Genomic DNA, 17,888 nt, shown 5'->3' on the forward strand with positions numbered 1-17,888 from the left:
CCTTTACATGTCATCTAAACTAAAGTATATCAATGTTGATAAATTACTTTGATATAGTTAGTTTCTTCCTGACATTGTCTCAAAGTTCTTCAAAACAAATTGAGTATAAAAAGTGCTAATCACCAGTGAAGTATTTACACATGAAGTATGCCTACTCTCTTCTGTAGTAATATTATGGATTGCAAGGTTTTTGCATCTATCCATTGACTTGGATTGTTATTCACAATTTTTTTGTGACTTCACATTTTTTTCTCAGAAGAAAAAGGGTCTCATAGTGCTTTTTGCAGTTGATTACAATATAATAATATGAAGCATTTAAAGATTTTCAGCCAAGGAATAATAAGTATATAGCATCATTTAAGTTGGAAAATACTCTTAAGATAATTAAGTAAAATTTAACCCAACACTATTACATTCACCATTAAACCATACCCATCACTACTACATCTATACATCTTTTGAATATCTCCAGGTATGGTGAATGCACCATTTCTTTAGGTGGCCTGTTCCAATGCTTGACAACCCTTTGAGTGAAGAAAAACCTTCCCTGGCACAACCTGAAGCTGTCTCTTCTTGTCCAGTTGCTTTTGACTTGGGAGAAGAGACCAATCCTCTTCTAACTAGAACCTCCTTTCAGGCAGTTCTAGAGGGGTATAAGGTTTATCCTGAGCCTCCTTTTCTCCAGGCTAAACACCCCAGCTCCCTCAGCCACTCCTCATAGGACTTGCGCTCCAGACCCTTCACCAGCTCCACTGCCCTTCTCTGGACTTGCTCCAGCACCTCAATGTCCTTCTTGTAGTGATGGGCCCAGAACTGAACACAGGATTCACAGCATGGCCTCATCAGTGCCACACTATTCCTGATACAGAGCAGGATGCCATTGCTTTTCCCAGCCACCCAGGCACACTGCTGGTTCATGCTCAGCCAGCTGTCAACAAATGTGTAAATCAGATTAAATATTTTATTAATTAATTAAATAGACTTTGATGTCCATGGCCTGCTAAAGGACTTGGCTGGTACAGAAGCCCATCTACAGAAGTGTTAGCTGTGCTGTTTCTCAGTATTCTTCCTCTGGGTACTCCACCACAGTGAAGCCATGAGCAGTAGGCCAGCAAGAGCTGTGCCAGAGGAAGAGGTGGTCTTTGGCAGCTCACCCTCTCCCACCTTCTCTGCTGCTCCAGCAGGACCCTGTGGATATTTCCACTTCCCTTCTCAGCAGATCTGCCAACAGACTCATTTGCAGGATTGCAGCAAGCTCAAAAAATTGACACATTTTGCAGAAACAGGGATATGAACAAATGGAGTTGACAGATCTGAGAGGACACAGAACAAAAACAGGAATTTGAAGCAGACTGCAGACATGCATCTGTCTATATATGTGGTTTTATCCTATGGGCATGCTTATGTCATACAAGAAGATCAACAGTTTTCTCCCAGACTTTCAGATTATGCTCTAAAATTTTGATTTAACACTTTCAAATACATTTTAAAATTATTGCTCTGTTTTTTTAGCAGTAACCTCCTTTAGAAATGTTAAAGCAGAGAAGTCAAACTATTTATCATGCAGCCTGCACTGGATTCAGGCCACCTTCCCTAGAAGTTCTTATAGTGTAGACTTATTAAAGTGGAATGGTAACTAAAATCACAAAAAGCAAATGCATTGTTCCTTTTCTCCTTACATACAGAGTGCTGGTTATGCTAAAACATAAATACAGAAATAAAAAATGAGACTAAGACATTGAAACTGATCTCTTGGTTTAACCACAGGACTGCAAAGTCAAGGATACCTAAGCCAAGGAAAACCAAGTTATTTTGCTGATAATGTCAACATATTTCAGCAGGATGCCCCAATGGTACAACTTTTCAAAACCAATGATGATTAGTGTTGGTACTGTGCTGCAAAGCCTGGTTCCAGCTCTAATCTCAATCCTGTGTATCCCTGTGGTGCTCTCTGGAGGTGTGTTAAATTTGCAATTTTGCCTCCAGTTAGAGAAATCCTTGTGCATGCTAAAGGTCTGCAGAGTGTCCCAAGAAGTTTGCTGGGCAACACATAATGTTTTATTAAGCCTTACATTTTGTAAATGTATTTCATGTAATCAGTTCAAAACCAAGACCTTAGCCGAAACTATTCAACTAAAGTCTTGGGTAATAAAGGTAATTACTTCTTGTAACAACCTGGAGCCTGTTAAGCCACAGGGAGTCATCTCAGAGTGTGCATCATCAGGCACTGCCCTTGTTCTAGGACGCTGCCATAGTTTGGCTGGGAGATCCCTCTGCTTGTCCACAGATCCACCGGCCAAAGCGAGCACAGGCAGCTTGTCACAGACATAAATGGTTGCGCATCAAGACTGCTCATCTCTTCTCCCAGCTGCGAAGGGGAAGAAAACTAAATCTGTAGAGACTCCAGGAGAGGCAAATGCTGCCAAGGTGCTTCAGGAGAGAGCGCTCTTCTTTGGATTCAGTGTTCCGGTGGGGCCACAGAACTCCCCAGATCTGGGACTCGGTAACGATGTAGAAAGCCCATTCGGGGTCACTCCTGGAGCCCTGCGTGCCCTTTCCCCCGCAGGCTGGCTCCAGAGGGGTGGCGGGGATGCCACCTCCGTGTCCGCCGGCGAGCGGGCGCGCCAGGTGCGCTGAGCCGCGCCCGGGCGGGCGGAGCCCGCGGAGCCTGGCAGCCGTGGGGCCCGGAGGGGCGCTGCCCGCCCGTCCGTCCGTCCTGCCGTGCTGGTCAGTGTCTGTCCGTCCTGCTGTGCGGGTCAGTGTCTGCCCGTCTGTCCTGCCGTGCGGGTCAGTGTCCGTCCATCCTGCCGTGCGGGTCAGTGTCTGTCCGTCCTGCCGTGCGGGTCAGTGTCCGTCCGTCCTGTCGTGCGGGTCAGTGTCTGTCCGTCCTGCCGTGCGGGTCAGTGTCTGCGCGGCCGCGGGGCCGGGCTCCGCGGGAGGGCGCGGGGCAGGCTCGGTCTGTTCGGTCTGCGCGTCGCTCGGGACGCGGAGGGTCGGCGGGGCTCGGGACGCGGCCGTGCGCTCCTGTACCCCGGTGTGTGAGCCCCCGTAAGATTTCCCTTCTCCCTGGCGGCACCCCGTTGTTTTTCGAGGAGTGGCGTGGGTCCGGCGCCGGGGAGGCTCCTGCGCTTCTGCCGAGGCTGCCTCGGGTTAAACATCTTGTCAGCTTTGTTTCGTGCTTTTTGGTGAGTCTCCATTCCAGGTGTGCCAGGGAAGAATTCCTTGCCGCTTCTCGATACACCCACTTTTGGCCCCAGGAGCTGCGCCTTGACAAAGGCGGGCTTGGTATTTCCCGGGTGACCGAGAAAGGCGTTTCATGTTTCTGCTAGGGGTGAGCTGAGTCGTGAGCTCGTTAGAAATGGTTAAATTATTGTCTAATCGAAGCAATTAGTTTTTGAGATGACTTAGGACCAATATCTTCAGTGGCAGGTTAAGAACCAAGTTGGCTGTCACTAACCAAGGCAAGTCAGCCCTGAACTGCAGAATGACAGCAAGTTAGACATGTCACAAGCGGTGTGTAGCGCTGGAGTGTCTGGTCTACCCAATTCAGATAGAGAATATTTAGGTGTTTGAGAGGGGAAAAAAAAGAAAAAAAAAAGCTGAATCATAAAAAAAGTTTAGAAGTTACACCAGCAGCTGCCTTGGCTCAGACTGGTTTCCTGTTGCTGCCAGCCTTGAGTCAGAGCTGGGAGAGATTATTTCTGCAAGGAGGAGTTCTGCTGACATGTTCGTGTTTGTTGACATTTGGAAGTAGGAGGTGAAACTAGCTTAGCTACAGAAACTCTGTGCTGAGCAAGCCAGGCAGCCTCAGTGATTTGTCATCTTCCTCAACCTTTCCAAGGGATCTTCAGACTGTTCACAGGGGTAATAAAATAACAGTAATTCCTGGATCAGCCTCCTCTTCCCATTTCTCAGGTGGTTCTTTGATCAGTGCAGTTACATGCCACTTTTCATGCAAGTGGAACAAATGACTTTTTTTTTCTTTAACCATGAGAAGCTGCTCAGCCCAATAAACAGAGATCTTAAGCATTCAAAATTGCTCTTCCCAGTAATAAATCCAATATTTCTTTGTGAATGTGGGCAAATATTGTAATTCAGAAAGGAAACAACTTGTGGCAGTCACTGGGTGACTTAGTACAAATGGCATGATTAAATTTTTCTGATGTCGTTAAGGTATGCTGAGGAATGAAAACGTCTAGAACACAGAGAAAAACATTTTGTTTCATGGGAAACAAAATAAGCCTGCCAATCATCTCCAGCTGAATGAAAGTACACCAGTCACCAAAAAGGGGGAAGAAAATTGTTCTTTTCTTCACTGTAGAAACCCAACGCACTGATAGAAAACTGCCTTTACTGTTGCAGGAAACGGAAGGACTATACTTATCAGGAGTGTTTATCTTCATGTTTTCTTTTAATTAAAGGCTAGGAATGTTACTGCTTCTCACACCATCCTGGTTTGGCATCAGTATATGTATTGGGACCTAAGGATTTCATTCATCTCTCCATTGTTTTTTTCACAGAATAATAGAATAGTTTGGATTGGAAGGGACCTTTGAAGGCTATTTAAACCAACCCCTATGCCATGAGCAGGGGCATTTGAGAATGCACTAAGAGAAAATATATTTATGTTTAAAGGACTTTTCTGTAAGTTTGTTTTGTGATTTATTCTTCACTAATTATGTCAAAACAAGCATATGAAAATTTTTCTTCTTCTAAGACTATGCTAATAGTTTAGGATTTTAAAATACTTTCAGGTGCAAATGCTAATTCCGTATTTTTTACATTATCCAACTGTAATTTCTAGTAATGATAAGAGTGTAGAATAGTGTCTATCCTACATGTTATGCAACAGTAGCTGCATGTGGATCTAAGTTTTCTAAGATTTTAATCTTCAGCTGGTGAATATGAACATACATATCTTGTGGGAACATTTTTATTAAGTCTGACTTAGCAATACAAAACAGCTCCTGTTATATGGAAAGGCTCTTGGCAAACAAGGAAATGTGTTTGCACAGCCTGCAAATCAAATTATAACTTCCTGTAGTATGTTTGTTGTATAATACGGAATGAGAAAACAGGGAGCAGGTACTCACTCTAGTTCCTTACTTGTAAAGGGTGCTGTCTCCCAGTGCTAATACCAGCATTGCCAACTGCAAATAGGATATTTTTAGGACCTTATGCATTTTAACTATTCTTTGTTAAACTGTATTAAATGAATTATCCAAGTCTGCTTCTTGTTAATTTTTCAGTGAAGTACTTTTGATATAACATTTTTATTTCCAGAGCTTATGTGTGAACACAGAGACACATCCTTTTCTACCAAGTCCCCAAGTGCCATTTCTTCAGTTGGGAAAGGGGAGAAGAAAAAAAAAGGAAAAAAGGGAGTGTATTACTGATGCTGTCACTCTACAGGACAAATCGTTCGGGGATTATTTTAATTACAGGGAAAACATGGAAAACAGAACCATTTTTTGCATCCCCTGCTTTCTATGTGTCACAGTGGACTGAGCTTTTGTACTTCTGCAAATTATTTCATATTTTAACATGACTTCACCATAAGCTTTCTTTACAAAAAAGTTGTTCTTAAAAGCTTTCCAGGCTAGAGTCTGTAATCCACACTGGCTGCCTGATGCACTCCACTGTGACAAACTGAGACATCAGCCTAGACTGCTCAAGCCCTGTTGCAGCTTTGCTGCGTGACCCCTGCTTCCCCATGAAAAAAACAACTCCTTTTGGTCTTGGAAATGCAGTACCTGTTCTTCCTTTAGAAACAAATCTAGGCTGATAACAGTGATGTCAATCCCACAGACTGTCATCATAGTGGTACTGATAATGCTTGGCTGGCTGAGTGTGAACCTCTGGTCTCTGCTCAGGATCACACAGCTCTCCAGCAGGGTTGCAGGGATAGCTGAGGGAACTGTCCCCTGTGGCCTGTGAGCTACCTCCACCCAGGGCTTTCTGAGGCGTTGTAGTGTGTTTGTATACTTTGTAATATTTTGAAGTAGTTTTGTTTCATATCGCCATATTTTTTCCAAATGGTTTCTCCCAGACTGTGTGTACCCCAAATGGTGTATCCCCCTCCCTTTACTTGTGGAATCCCTCTTCCTGGATGAGATCATCCCCAAACCCCCGCCCTGGCTCTCTGTCAATCACTCAGCATCCTACCACCTCCATCTAGAAGCTTCGGTCCAGCTCCTCGAGTGATTAGCCAGAGGCCAGGGGTCAGCCCCCCAAGCCTTGCCCCATACGCTGTCCTAAATGTCTATCCCCCAGTACCCATCCCTTAGGGTCACTTATTGGTTAGTAAAATGTTGTCTACGGTTGGTTTCCACCTCCCTTCAAATGTAACCTTGGCGCATCTCCCAGGGCTCTCGGCAGGAGGCCCCCTGAGGTGCAGGAGCTCCCCAGAGCCCGTGAATAAAACCTTGGATTAAGCCGCGCTAAGAGTCGGCCCTTTATCTTCTACCGATGTCTCTGGTGTCTCTTCTGCTGCAAAGGTGACCAGCCCAGCTGCCCTCAGTACCCTCGGGGCACGGGAGAGTGTCTCCCCGCTGCCGGCCGTGTTGGGGCTGCCTCCCCTCGGTGTCTGCCGAGAGTTCCGAGAGGCTCCCCAGAGGGACAGAGACACTGAGTTAGATTAAATTTGCTGTAATGAGGCCTTCACCTGAAAATTTTGTGATTGGTTAAATAAGACTTGGCCCACACAGTGTTCACTGAACAGTTCTCATAAAATCTTAGTGCCCGTATGCAGTGAGAGTCTACTCACTGTTTGATTTTCCTTCCTTTTTTTCCATTTGTTTTCCAATCTTAGCTACCAATATAAAACCAGAAGCCTTGAATAGCAGCAAGCTTACTTTAACAGGCAAAGTCCAAAATCACGGATTTGGCTGTATGTTTGTGGTCTCTGCACGACAAAAAAGAGGCCTTTAATACTGAGGTTTCAGGTTAGCTTTTAAGGTTTTGACTTGAATTTTAAACTGAAGCTAATATTTTTTTGGTGCATTCCTTAGTATTTCCCTTAGTGCTTGTCTGAGCCAGTGAAGTGCAAAATATGGATGTAAAATAATGTAATCACCTGTGAGCTACAGGAGTGGGTAATGACCCAGGGCAGCACTGTGTACATTGTGTGTTTTGTGTGTTATTTGCACAGTCAGAAATTACAGGTGCTCTGCAAAGACGTGAAAAAAAGTGAGCAGAGTGAGGACAGGGCTCTTCCAGAGCTGGGCCTGTGTCATGAATCATTTGTCCTTCTTTTTCTGCTTCCAGGTGCTGTGCTCTCTTTTTCTTGCCCTGACTCCTGCCAGGCATGGTGCCAGATCATCAACGTGTCTGAATCACACTTTCCTCTCCTCACCTCTATGGAGGGGACGGGCAATGAAACAAACTGGAGCATTTCCCTGTCTTCTGGAAGCAAATACCACCTCTACATTGGCTTGGCCTTGGCTATAGGCTCCAGTATCTTTATTGGTTCTAGTTTCATACTGAAGAAGAAAGGACTTTTGAAACTGGCAGACAGAAGAGCCACCCGAGCTGGTAGGTGATGGTGCCATCCTTGCGCCTGGGACACAAACACCTCTTCTAACTTGACAAAATCAAGGTTCAAGTCACAGATCACATGTTTAAAACAGCTTTAATGGTGAAGTCGTGTCTTGGTGAGGGATGGAGACATGGTATTCTTTCTGTGTGTGCTTACAGGGATTGGGATTTCAGAACTCTTAGAACTATGGGATGTGCAGGGAGTATTAAATCCAGTGAGCTGGTGCTATTTCCTCACTGAGAGCAATTAGTTACCAAAATAAAATTCTCCATTTGTCTTATCCTCCAAAATGCCCGTCTCCCTCTTTTTTCAATCTTTCTTCCCCCTCATTTGAGATTGAAAGTCTTAGGCTGGTTTAGCTTTTTGGTTTTGCTCAGGTTCTTTAAAGTGAGTGCAATGAATTGTAGAAATGACATTTATTACACAAGTTTCTACAGTTAGTACAACTCTCTCTTCATCAAAGTCAACAGATGAACAGCTAGAAAAAGAACAAAAATGCCATAATTTCCTTTGCATGGATTTAAATACATAGCATTAGCAGTTTTTCTTTTGTTTGTTGTCTTTATTGGAAAATAATATTCCAGAGAATTTGGTTATTTGAAAATACTCTGATACTGAATATTATGTATACTTATGTTTTATGTAAAAAAAAAAAGCCATGCACATGGGCGCATGTTCTTTCTAATTTCTTCAAACTGAAAGTAAAAGGAGAGTCAAACTGCAGTTGACTGTATTAATATATTGGATCTGACCTAAAAAAGCATTTTGAAACATCTCTTAAGCTCACCAACAATATTTATAAACATTTTACCTTTTCTTGAAACTTCCCCTCTGTTTATTTTTAGTCAAATAGCATTTTTTAGAAGTCCAAGTCACAAAGCAGTAGAGTGGTTAATAAAATGTCAGTCAAAATCAAATATTCTTCTTTTTACATCTAGGTAACATGTTCTTTTGGTACTTTGTAAGTGCAAATGTGAAACTGTACTTTTTGTTTCTTACAGTAAGATGATCTGTTTCTTCTAAGATAAGGTTATTTTTTCTCTTTCAGGACAAGGTGGATATTCTTATTTGAAGGAATGGCTTTGGTGGGCTGGACTGCTATCAAGTAAGTCAGCTCTTTCCTCTCAGCCTATCTGTAAATCTCCAAAAAGCAGATTGTTTTAAATAGATTTATTGTCTAATTTTTCATTCCCTTCACTTAAAAGAAATGTCCTTGCAATCACATTCATGACAAGCTCTTCTCATATGCCATCTTTCAAATACTGCATTTGGTCTTAAGAGCTCTTTGCAGAATAACCATCTTTTCTTTAATATCTGGTCAAATGCCATGGCATTGCATCTGTCCAGCTTCTAGGAGTACTTAGGAGAAGAGTATTGTACTTTCTTCCAGCATTTATTAGTTGTGCAGCTAATTTTGAAATGAAAATGTGCATATATGGTGCAGAAAAAAGATTTTGGTTTGTATTTGCTGTCATAGTTGTCAAACAAAATATTTACAATAGTGTGCCTTTTAATATTCTCCTCCAAGCTGATCCAAATGTTCTTTCTTCTGCAGTGGGATTAGGAGAAGCTGCAAACTTTGCTGCCTATGCCTTTGCACCTGCAACCTTGGTTACCCCCTTGGGCGCCCTGAGTGTTCTCATAAGGTCGGTACCAATGGGGAGCAAGCCTTGGCAAATGAGCCACTCACTGCGTGAGGGAAAAAATACTGGCTTTGGCTGAAAGTAGAGATTTTTAATAAGAAAACTGAAAAGCAATTGATGGGCAGAAAATGCTTTTCATTGCTTTCTGGAAAGATATTTTTCTTTATTGAGAACTGAGTTATCTGGGTAGATAGAATCAAAAGTCTTGTTGCAAAGGCCACTGAATGCCTTCCCATTAGCTTTCCACCTAGATCACAAAGTAATTCTTATCAGCATAAACAAGCTATACTGCTGATAAAAGGTAATTTATCTATTCCTAGAGAATTGGAGCTTTTTTAAGAACTGTTATCCTGTTCTTCAGCTGGGACCAAACTTTAAATAAAAATGCAACATTCCTTCACAAAATGTTTTCAAAAACATTTCTATTTATAGGAGCATAATTTCATACTAAGGCACAGTTAGTAAACCTTTTGATTTTATTTGGTCTTTTTGAAATCTTTCTGGAAAGAAGGCAAAGAAAATCTAAGCTTTCTTCTGTATCCACAATTAAAATTTGTGGTTCTTTTGGAACATAAATATCCTTCACAGACTTATTGTTTCCTATGTATGAAGAAAAAAATAATTTCCAAGTTCTTAAGCACATACAGTAATGTGGCTATCATAGCAGCAGAAAAGACATGGACTGTGCATACAAAAATTTTATAGGAAATAATCTTTTAGCAAAATGAAATTATAGTATTTTAAATGTAAAACTCTGATTTTTAAGAACAGAGTATACTATATGAAACACTGTGTTTAAAGCAATATGTGCCACATATTAAAAACAAAACAAAAAAATAACCCAAACAAAAAAATACCCCAACCAAGCAAACAAAAAAAAATCCCTGAGATGCTTGGAATGATCTACCTGCTCAAACTGCAACTGTTCTGTCATAGCAAAACTAATGTAACTGAGACCCTGCAGTGCTGCTGGGGTCAGCATGTTGGTAAATGCAGATCAGCTGGCTGCCTGGCTGCTGCTGTGCAAAAACAGCTTGAGTTTTATTGCCCTCTTCTTTAATGGGGAGGGCAATCATTCAAATTTTCATGAGACAGAGGGGTTGTTAGAACTTCATGTCAGTGAACTCATTACCCTTGTGTGAAAAAAATTTCTGTGTTTTGATCAGTGGGTTGAATAACTATTTGTGTGTTCACACACCATTAAGCCTGTGTTTGTGCCCAAGGTTGTTCTCTAACAGGCTAATCATGCCCTGTGAGTGGTGTTATTTAGGTCATGTTATTGTGCTTAGGTTAAATAATCAACCCCGTGGAGATCTGGGGTTGATCGTTGAAGGGGGAGACATGGGTTCTCTGTGTTTTGGGGGGAACCCTGGCAAGCCAGGCAGAAAGTGTGCCTGGGTGGGAGAGCCTGGGGAGGGATGAGGAAGAGTTTCCAGCACTCATGTGCATTGGTTGTAATGGCAAATTAAGTGCTTTGAACCATTTTTGGAAGAAATAAACAGCTCTTGTGGTTACTCTACAGTAAGAATGCACACCCTGACTCAAGCAATCAGGAATGAGAAGCTCCTTAGCAATTTGGACCCTTTTACAACCTGGAGGGAAGTGTTGAGGGTTGCTAAACTCCCTAAAATCTGACCTTACCTTCTTGGTCATGACCAACTTTCTTGGAAAAACTCCTTACAATTTGGTTCTTTTAGGCTGGTTTACTATAAATCCAAATTCAAAAGAGGTTTTCTGTTACGCTATACAGAGAGATTTTGAATGTCTTCTGTGCCTGGTGGAGCTGAACACTTTATTTCTATTTTGCTGAACAGTGCTATATTGTCATCCTATTTTTTAAATGAGAAGCTGAATATTCATGGAAAGCTGGGCTGTATACTGAGCATTTTGGGGTCAACAGTCATGGTTATTCATGCCCCAGAGGAGGAGGAGGTCACCTCACTAGATGAGATGGAAAGAAAGCTGCAAGATCCAGGTCTGTATGCAATTGCAGTGAAGACATGCTGCAGTTCATAGGGAAGTGTCTAGGACACTGAAAAACACTGAGCATGTTTTTGGGCATAGTCTGGTGTTGTGTGTATTATTCTTCCCTTTCCTCTTTTTTGCAGTGTTTGTTGCATTTGCTGCTCTCCTGACAGTCATTGTCCTTGTCCTTATCATTGTTGTGGCTCCAAAGAGAGGTCAGACAAACATAATGATCTACATTTTAATTTGCTCTCTCATTGGTGCCTTCTCCGTCTCATCTGTGAAGGGCCTGGGCATTGCCATTAAGCAGATGCTGCAGTGGAAGCCAGTCTATCGCCACCCCCTGGTTTACATTCTGGTGGGCATCCTGGTGCTCTCAGTCAGCACTCAGATCAGCTACCTCAACAAAGCCCTGGACGTGTTCAACACATCCCTTGTGACACCCATTTACTACGTGTGCTTCACTACCACAGTGGTGACATGCTCCATCATCTTGTTCAAGGAGTGGAGCAGTATGGAACTGGGCGATATCATTGGAACCCTGAGTGGATTCTGCAGCATCATCATTGGCATCTTCCTACTGCATGCTTTCAAAAACACTAACATCACCTGGAGTCAGTTGATGTCCACTGTTGCCAAAGGACCATCACCACCACACCGTGAATCTGAAACCAGTCACACCTTGCTGGAGAGCATGGAAGAGCCAGCTTTGGCATATGAGGAGGACAACATTTTATTCAGTCAGTGAAACACTCAGGCAGTGTTCATCATCAAAATATCATGAATTGCAAACTCAGCCCACCCATGTCTACTAGAAAGCTCTACTTTTCTGCAGTCCTCTGGAAATTTGTCTGTGAGGCCTGTTAAGTGTGGACCACTCTTCTCTATGTCAGCTGTTGGCAGTTATGAGTGAAAATGGTCAGTAATTAGCACAATAGACAGAAACCTGGGGGTGATTATATGGTAGGCACTGAAAAACATGGTCCTTTTTTTATGCAGCATCTCTTCCTGGGAAATTTTAGCAAAAAAGAATGGTCTTTGTAAGCCATGTTTAAAAATGCAATTTTCTTTTGATGATAAAAGACAATCCTTGCTGAAGTGGCAGGTACTCTGCTATTATTTTGTGATGGCCTTAATATCTCTGGCTTTCTTTATATTATTATAATTTATTGCCAAGTGAGCTTGTAGATACTCTACATGAAGGATCTTCATTGGAGACATAATATGAAGAAAACAGTGTTTAACACTTTTAGTTTTTCATATAAAATTTTATGCAAGATTTTTTCACTTTTGATGACCTGCCAATGAGCACTGATTAGATGTCACAAAAAATTTTAGCAAATACAGTTCTTGATACATCTCAGCTTTTCTACTCAAGGACTCCTGAATGGATTGTGAATCCCTGAATGTGCCTGTACTTTTTTATTTCAAAACTAAGACCAAGTTTAAGAAAAATAAAATTCATTAGAGTCCTGAAAACAGTTGCTACTGGCTTAAAAAGTTACATGAGGTAATAGAATTAAGTATTCAAAGGCAGGAGAAAAACAGAACATGCAATTAAAAATTTTCACTTTTTTTTTATATTATTTTGAGGGTTAAGAAGGAGTTTTACTTATTTCCATACTTCTTCCTAATGCAGCCATCTATTAATTAGAACCCATGTAAGCTTTTCGAATTTTTTTTCCTCATTTTCTGGGAAGGTATCGTTCTTTATTATTAATAATAAAGCAGTCCTGTTAATTTTTATTCTTTTATAAGTGCAAAATTCATTTTACAATCCATGTGCTACTTCTAAAAATACTAGATAGGGGATGAGCTATAGGCAAGGGGTGAGAAATGTCAGAATGACATGAGAAATGTATTTTTTTTTGAGTTTGGACTTCTCTAAAAAGAGTATTCGCCCATAGTAGATGTTTTACAATATGTTAACCTACCAGAGGCCTTGAAGATTGTTAACTGTACTGTAGTACTGTAGTTCCTCTGTTGTGGTCACTGATCTTCCTGTCACAAAAAAGTTTGCACAGTCCATGGTTTGCTCATTACAATCTTCTTGGTTTTCCACTTTCTAAGTAAGTAACTTCAGCAATCAGACATGTGGTTGGTGACAAGCTCATCAGAAAGCAGCATTTCCAGTCTTTGGATCTTTAAGTGTGAGTCCAGAAAGTTTGCCAGAGGATGCCATGACTTCAGCAATTAAAAACTGGTTTTAATCAGCTGAAATTCATATGCCAAGCAGAACTTCCTCATGAAGCAGGCTATATGTTTTCTAGTGTTCAGAAGGTTCAGTAGAAGAAGACAGTTTGGATGGATATAAAATTGTTCTGCCAAAGAAAGCTCATCCTTTACAAAAGGGTTGCTGCTTATGTTTCATATATTTGTGTGGCATCACTGTTACCCAGCAAAAGGGACACTTTCACCAAAAATTTACTTGCCTTCAAAATACAATGACATTGTTTACATTATCAATTTGGCGTACTTTTCAGCTTGAGTGATGAAATTCACAGCAATTCTTTGCTGTTAAAAAAGTTTCAGACAAGAAAACCTACTAACAGGGTTTCATTATGTCTTAGTTAATGTAGAGAATACTTTGGTTTTATTGACCAGATTCAAGCTTCTAAACATTAATAGTTAAAACAAGTAACACAAACAATAAAAAAACTAAAGATGGAGGGGGTTTTATAGTTTGTTCTTTAAAAAAAACTTTCTTTTCACTCTGAATTACACAGCTCAAAGAATAACTGAAGAAAATATTGACTATAAAAAAGAGAAAAAGAAATGCTTTTGCATAGTTCATGGCCCCTTTATTTGCTAATGGAGTCATCACTGTGATGCGACCAAATTAGTTATTTGTAAGAAATAGCAACCACTCCAGTTCTTGAATGGATGTGCATTGGCATTTTTTAAAGATATGTCATAATACTTTCTTTGAGAAGGGTGTGGACTCCTTAGGTACCAGCTGCTGGCAATAATTAGCTTATAACAAGTAAAATTCCTGTATTTTCTGCTGGATCTGTGTATCTGCTATTACACATAAATAGCAACTAATAATAAAAGAATGTTATTTTTTAACAATGTCAAAAAACCAAAGATAATGGTTATCTTCATGGTGTACAAGAAGTCCATCATGTTAGAAATAAATTAGTGATTAATTTTTTGTATAAAAACACTTGTAAGAGATGCTATTTTTAAAAATGTTTATATTTAGTTACTAGTTTGGAATAACTTTGATTTTTTTAATTGAAATTATGCTAATACTTCTCTTGTAATAAATTATTCATGGTTATGTACTAAATTATCTGTGGTTTTTAAACGAGGGATAAAAAAAGAGTGTCATTCATATTTCTAAACTGGAGAAGAAAACCCAAAGCATGTGTGTCTCACAGCCAGTCTCAGTGGAGAGGGTTTCAGTGAGTTGTCAGGTTTCCCAGGCAGTAAAATGAAGAACACTGTTTAAAGTAATTAGATGTTTTGGTATGTAGGGCGAAAGGTTAAGAAGGACAACAAAGCAATCCTCAGAGGCAATACATTGCTAACCAAATTACAGCTTTTAAATGCTGATACTAAACAAATCTTGGCAGCTACCCATTATTACCATATCTCAGGACAAATTAATAGGCAATTAAGTTCCTTACATAGCTGCACCAACTAAATTTAGGTAGGTCAAGGAGACTTGGATAGGTTAAAAAAATCTGTACAATTTTGGAAGGAAATACCTCAGTTATTAGTTTCTATAGAAATCTGTTCTACCATCTTCATTTTCCAGCCACTCTTGAAAGAACCATCCTATAAAAAAAAAATCTTCGTCCCAAAGGGTACATATTCAAAACTTCAAACTCCACTCATCAGGCTGCATCCTGGAGCTATATGGGGAATTGCATACTTCTAGAAAATGCCATTCTCTCATTCTTTAAAGTCCAGCAAAATAAAACTGGCAAGTGTGCTAGGAAATATCCTTCCAGCAGGGCAGATTTGCACTGACTCCTTTTGCGCAGGTTTTAAAATGGTGCCATGGTTCAGAACATGGGTGGGAGGCTGAGCGGGAGCCAGACTGGTGGTGCATGAGGGAGGAGGGATGGTGATGTTCTTTGGTGGGCTTGTAGGGCCTCCCATCTGTGAAATCGGCTGGGGCAGAGGGGGAGGAGGCAGGAATTGGTCTGGAACAAGTGTCACCAGCCCTGTACACGCTAGTAAATTGTCTGCATTGCTTCTCAGGAGTACTTTGACAAGTGAATTCATTTCACTTTCTGAAAATAAATGCCATTTTGTCAATAACACACCTTTTTAATAGAAAAGAGATGTATCCTAAGTGGCTGGCTCACAAAAGCTTGGAGTTCTGCCTTTTTTTCCTCCCATCCATAATACAGACTTGTTCCAAGATTTCTGATTTTTGATCAGCAAACATTAGCTAAATTTTTACAAATGCTGAACATTCCTACAGCCTTCTTTTGATGGAAGTTTCCCTGTACAGAGGTGTCTCCTTTACTGCTCTTTCCAGATCTCATTTTCATCACATGGAAGTTAAAAAAAAACAGTGAACACACGTCTCTTTATGGTCAGTGACAAGGATGTCGTTCACTATTCATCCATTTTTTTGCCTGTTAGGATTTGGTTGGAATTTGAACTAAGCTCACAGTCACCATGAGGTCTAAGGCGGCCTACTCAGTCTTTATGTAAGGGTGTAGCTGTTCTGGTAAATAAATACACTGTAGATACCTGACCTTTGTACTGCAGACCATTTCTTGCAGCCAATTAAGCACCAGTTTCACTGACTCTGAAGCAAGTTCTCTTGCTTTTTCATTTGTTTACTCTCAGCTTGATTATAGCAGCTGTTCAATTTATTCTGTGTCAGAACGTTACTAACAGCTTCTTCAAATTTTTTCCCAAGCAGCCTACAGAAAGATTATATTGGGAAGTGGAAGCCTCGTAGGCAAGCATTATCGGCTTCAGTTATTAGACCAGCATGTTTCTAGGATGGGTGCATATTCATCATGGGACAACTCGGTAAGAGGCAGGAGCAAGATGCTTTGAGTACATAAACCTAATGCAGCTGGTTTTTACTGCACGGCACTGTAACGTATTACACATTAACTTGCAGTAATATGGCAAAACCAGTTTTACAAGAGCTGCTTAAAAAGATGTCTCATATATTATTCAAAGTCCCCATCTACTTTATATTGTGGAGAGAGCTTGAATTTCACATCGGTAGTGCATCATCTGCTGAAAAGCTTTGTACTTCTGTGACCTGGGCATAAACTGGGGTGAGCTCCATGTGTATACTGTGTTGTTGTCTCAGTCTTGGCTGAGAGGGAGCAGAGCCAGGACAGCTGACCTGAAGTGGCCAAGGGGCTATTTTGTACCGTGGAATGTCATGATCAATGTATAACCTGGGGGGGGAGAGGAAGGGAAGTTGGCTGGGGGCTGCTGGTTACTGCCTGTGGATGGGCTGGGCATCGGTCAGCAGGGAGTGAGCACTGGTACTGGGCATCACTGGCTTCTCTTGGTTCTAGTCCTCTTTCTCTCTCCTTTTAATCACTATTGCTATTGTTACATTTTACTTTGTTTCAGCTGATAACCTGTTCTTACCTCAACCCACAAGTCTTACTTTCTGACTCCCTGTCCCACCGGGGCGGAGGCAGTGAGCAAGCAGCTGCGCGGCACTGGTGCCGGCTGGGTTAAACCACAACAGTTATAGGCCTGCATTCAGTCATAGGTCTGACAAAGGGCTGAATGCTCATAAATAAATTGATTATGAAAGTAAACAGTGACATCAATTCTTCTGAGAAATTACATGAAATAATGGGAATATCATAGTTTACTTGATGCAGAAATACCTCAGAAGTGTGTTTGAAGGTACTCCCAAATGTTCAAACACTGGGACTAATAATTTCCTTTCCCAAGGGTTGATAACCATCAAAATACTATTGTAGTAAAGATGACTGATTACTGCTAGGACTATATTTGATTATGAGATGCCATCATCCGTTGGAAATTCCAAACTTTGTGGGGTTTTCTATATTTAATTTTAATGTTACAGTTATTTTTTATATTTGGAAATAAAAAATTAAACTGTGACTCAATTTGTGACAAAAATTAAATTGAACTCATTCTTTATCTAGCATGTTCTACATACTTTGTCTATAAAGCCCTAAAACTAAATATTGTGATGTATTTGCCTATAAATAATTCACAATGCAATCACATATTTCCAAGAACATATTTATTTGCGATGATCTATTTTGTTTTAAATAATTATGAATTCCATCTACCTTTCCTTCTCTACAACATACTTGTGTTGACCATAGTTAAAATTTAAAATTAAAAGTGAATAACAACATAAGAAGTAGGGGTACAGACGTGTCCATGTAAGGTATCGTGGGATCCATCTGAGCTTTACTGTCAGGTTGCAGTTTTAACTTGCTCATGAACCATCCTGGCCATTTGCAAGGGGAGGGCTGAGGCACTGCTTTGTCCAAGTAGTGGGTCCAGGCACACGTGTGGGCACTGCTCCCGTGGACAGAGCCCTGCTCTGCTTCTCCAGGGCTGGATGCTCTGCAGTACACAAGGACTTGCCTTTAAAAGTGACCTAGCCAGAGCTTATCAGAGCTTCTTCCGTCATTTTTGCTCTGCCAATCAGCATTCCCCAGTGCATTAGTCATATTAAGTATAAATAATGTAATATTGATGCAAGAATTAGTGTAACTCTGAACAAAGGAATGAATAAAAATATCTATAAGGTGAGTAGG

The 17,888-nt window shown here is 40.8% G+C and overlaps 1 protein-coding gene across 1 annotated transcript; it reads left to right on the forward strand.

Annotated features, from left to right (window-relative positions):
* The first annotated feature begins 511 nt into the window (after nt 1-511).
* NIPAL1 (NIPA like domain containing 1) lies at nt 512-11,893 on the forward strand. Its single transcript, XM_030947495.1, has 7 exons — nt 512-651; nt 2,567-2,787; nt 7,267-7,533; nt 8,586-8,642; nt 9,093-9,183; nt 10,995-11,155; nt 11,289-11,893. The coding sequence occupies exons 1-7, from the start codon at nt 512-514 to the stop codon at nt 11,891-11,893; spliced, it is 1,542 nt and encodes a 513-aa protein (XP_030803355.1).
* The last annotated feature ends 5,995 nt before the right edge of the window (nt 11,894-17,888 follow it).

Source organism: Camarhynchus parvulus, chromosome 4, assembly GCF_901933205.1.
Source record: "Camarhynchus parvulus chromosome 4, STF_HiC, whole genome shotgun sequence".
In the NCBI taxonomy this organism is placed as follows: domain Eukaryota; kingdom Metazoa; phylum Chordata; class Aves; order Passeriformes; family Thraupidae; genus Camarhynchus; species Camarhynchus parvulus.

Coding starts and splice junctions, on each gene's coding strand:
- NIPAL1 (XM_030947495.1), top strand. CDS start 512: ATGCTTGACAACCCTTTGAGTGAAGAAAAACCTTCCCTGGCACAACCT. Junction 8,643..9,092: donor GTGGGCTGGACTGCTATCAA/GTAAGTCAGCTC, acceptor TTTCTTCTGCAG/TGGGATTAGGAGAAGCTGCA. Junction 11,156..11,288: donor AAGAAAGCTGCAAGATCCAG/GTCTGTATGCAA, acceptor TCTTTTTTGCAG/TGTTTGTTGCATTTGCTGCT.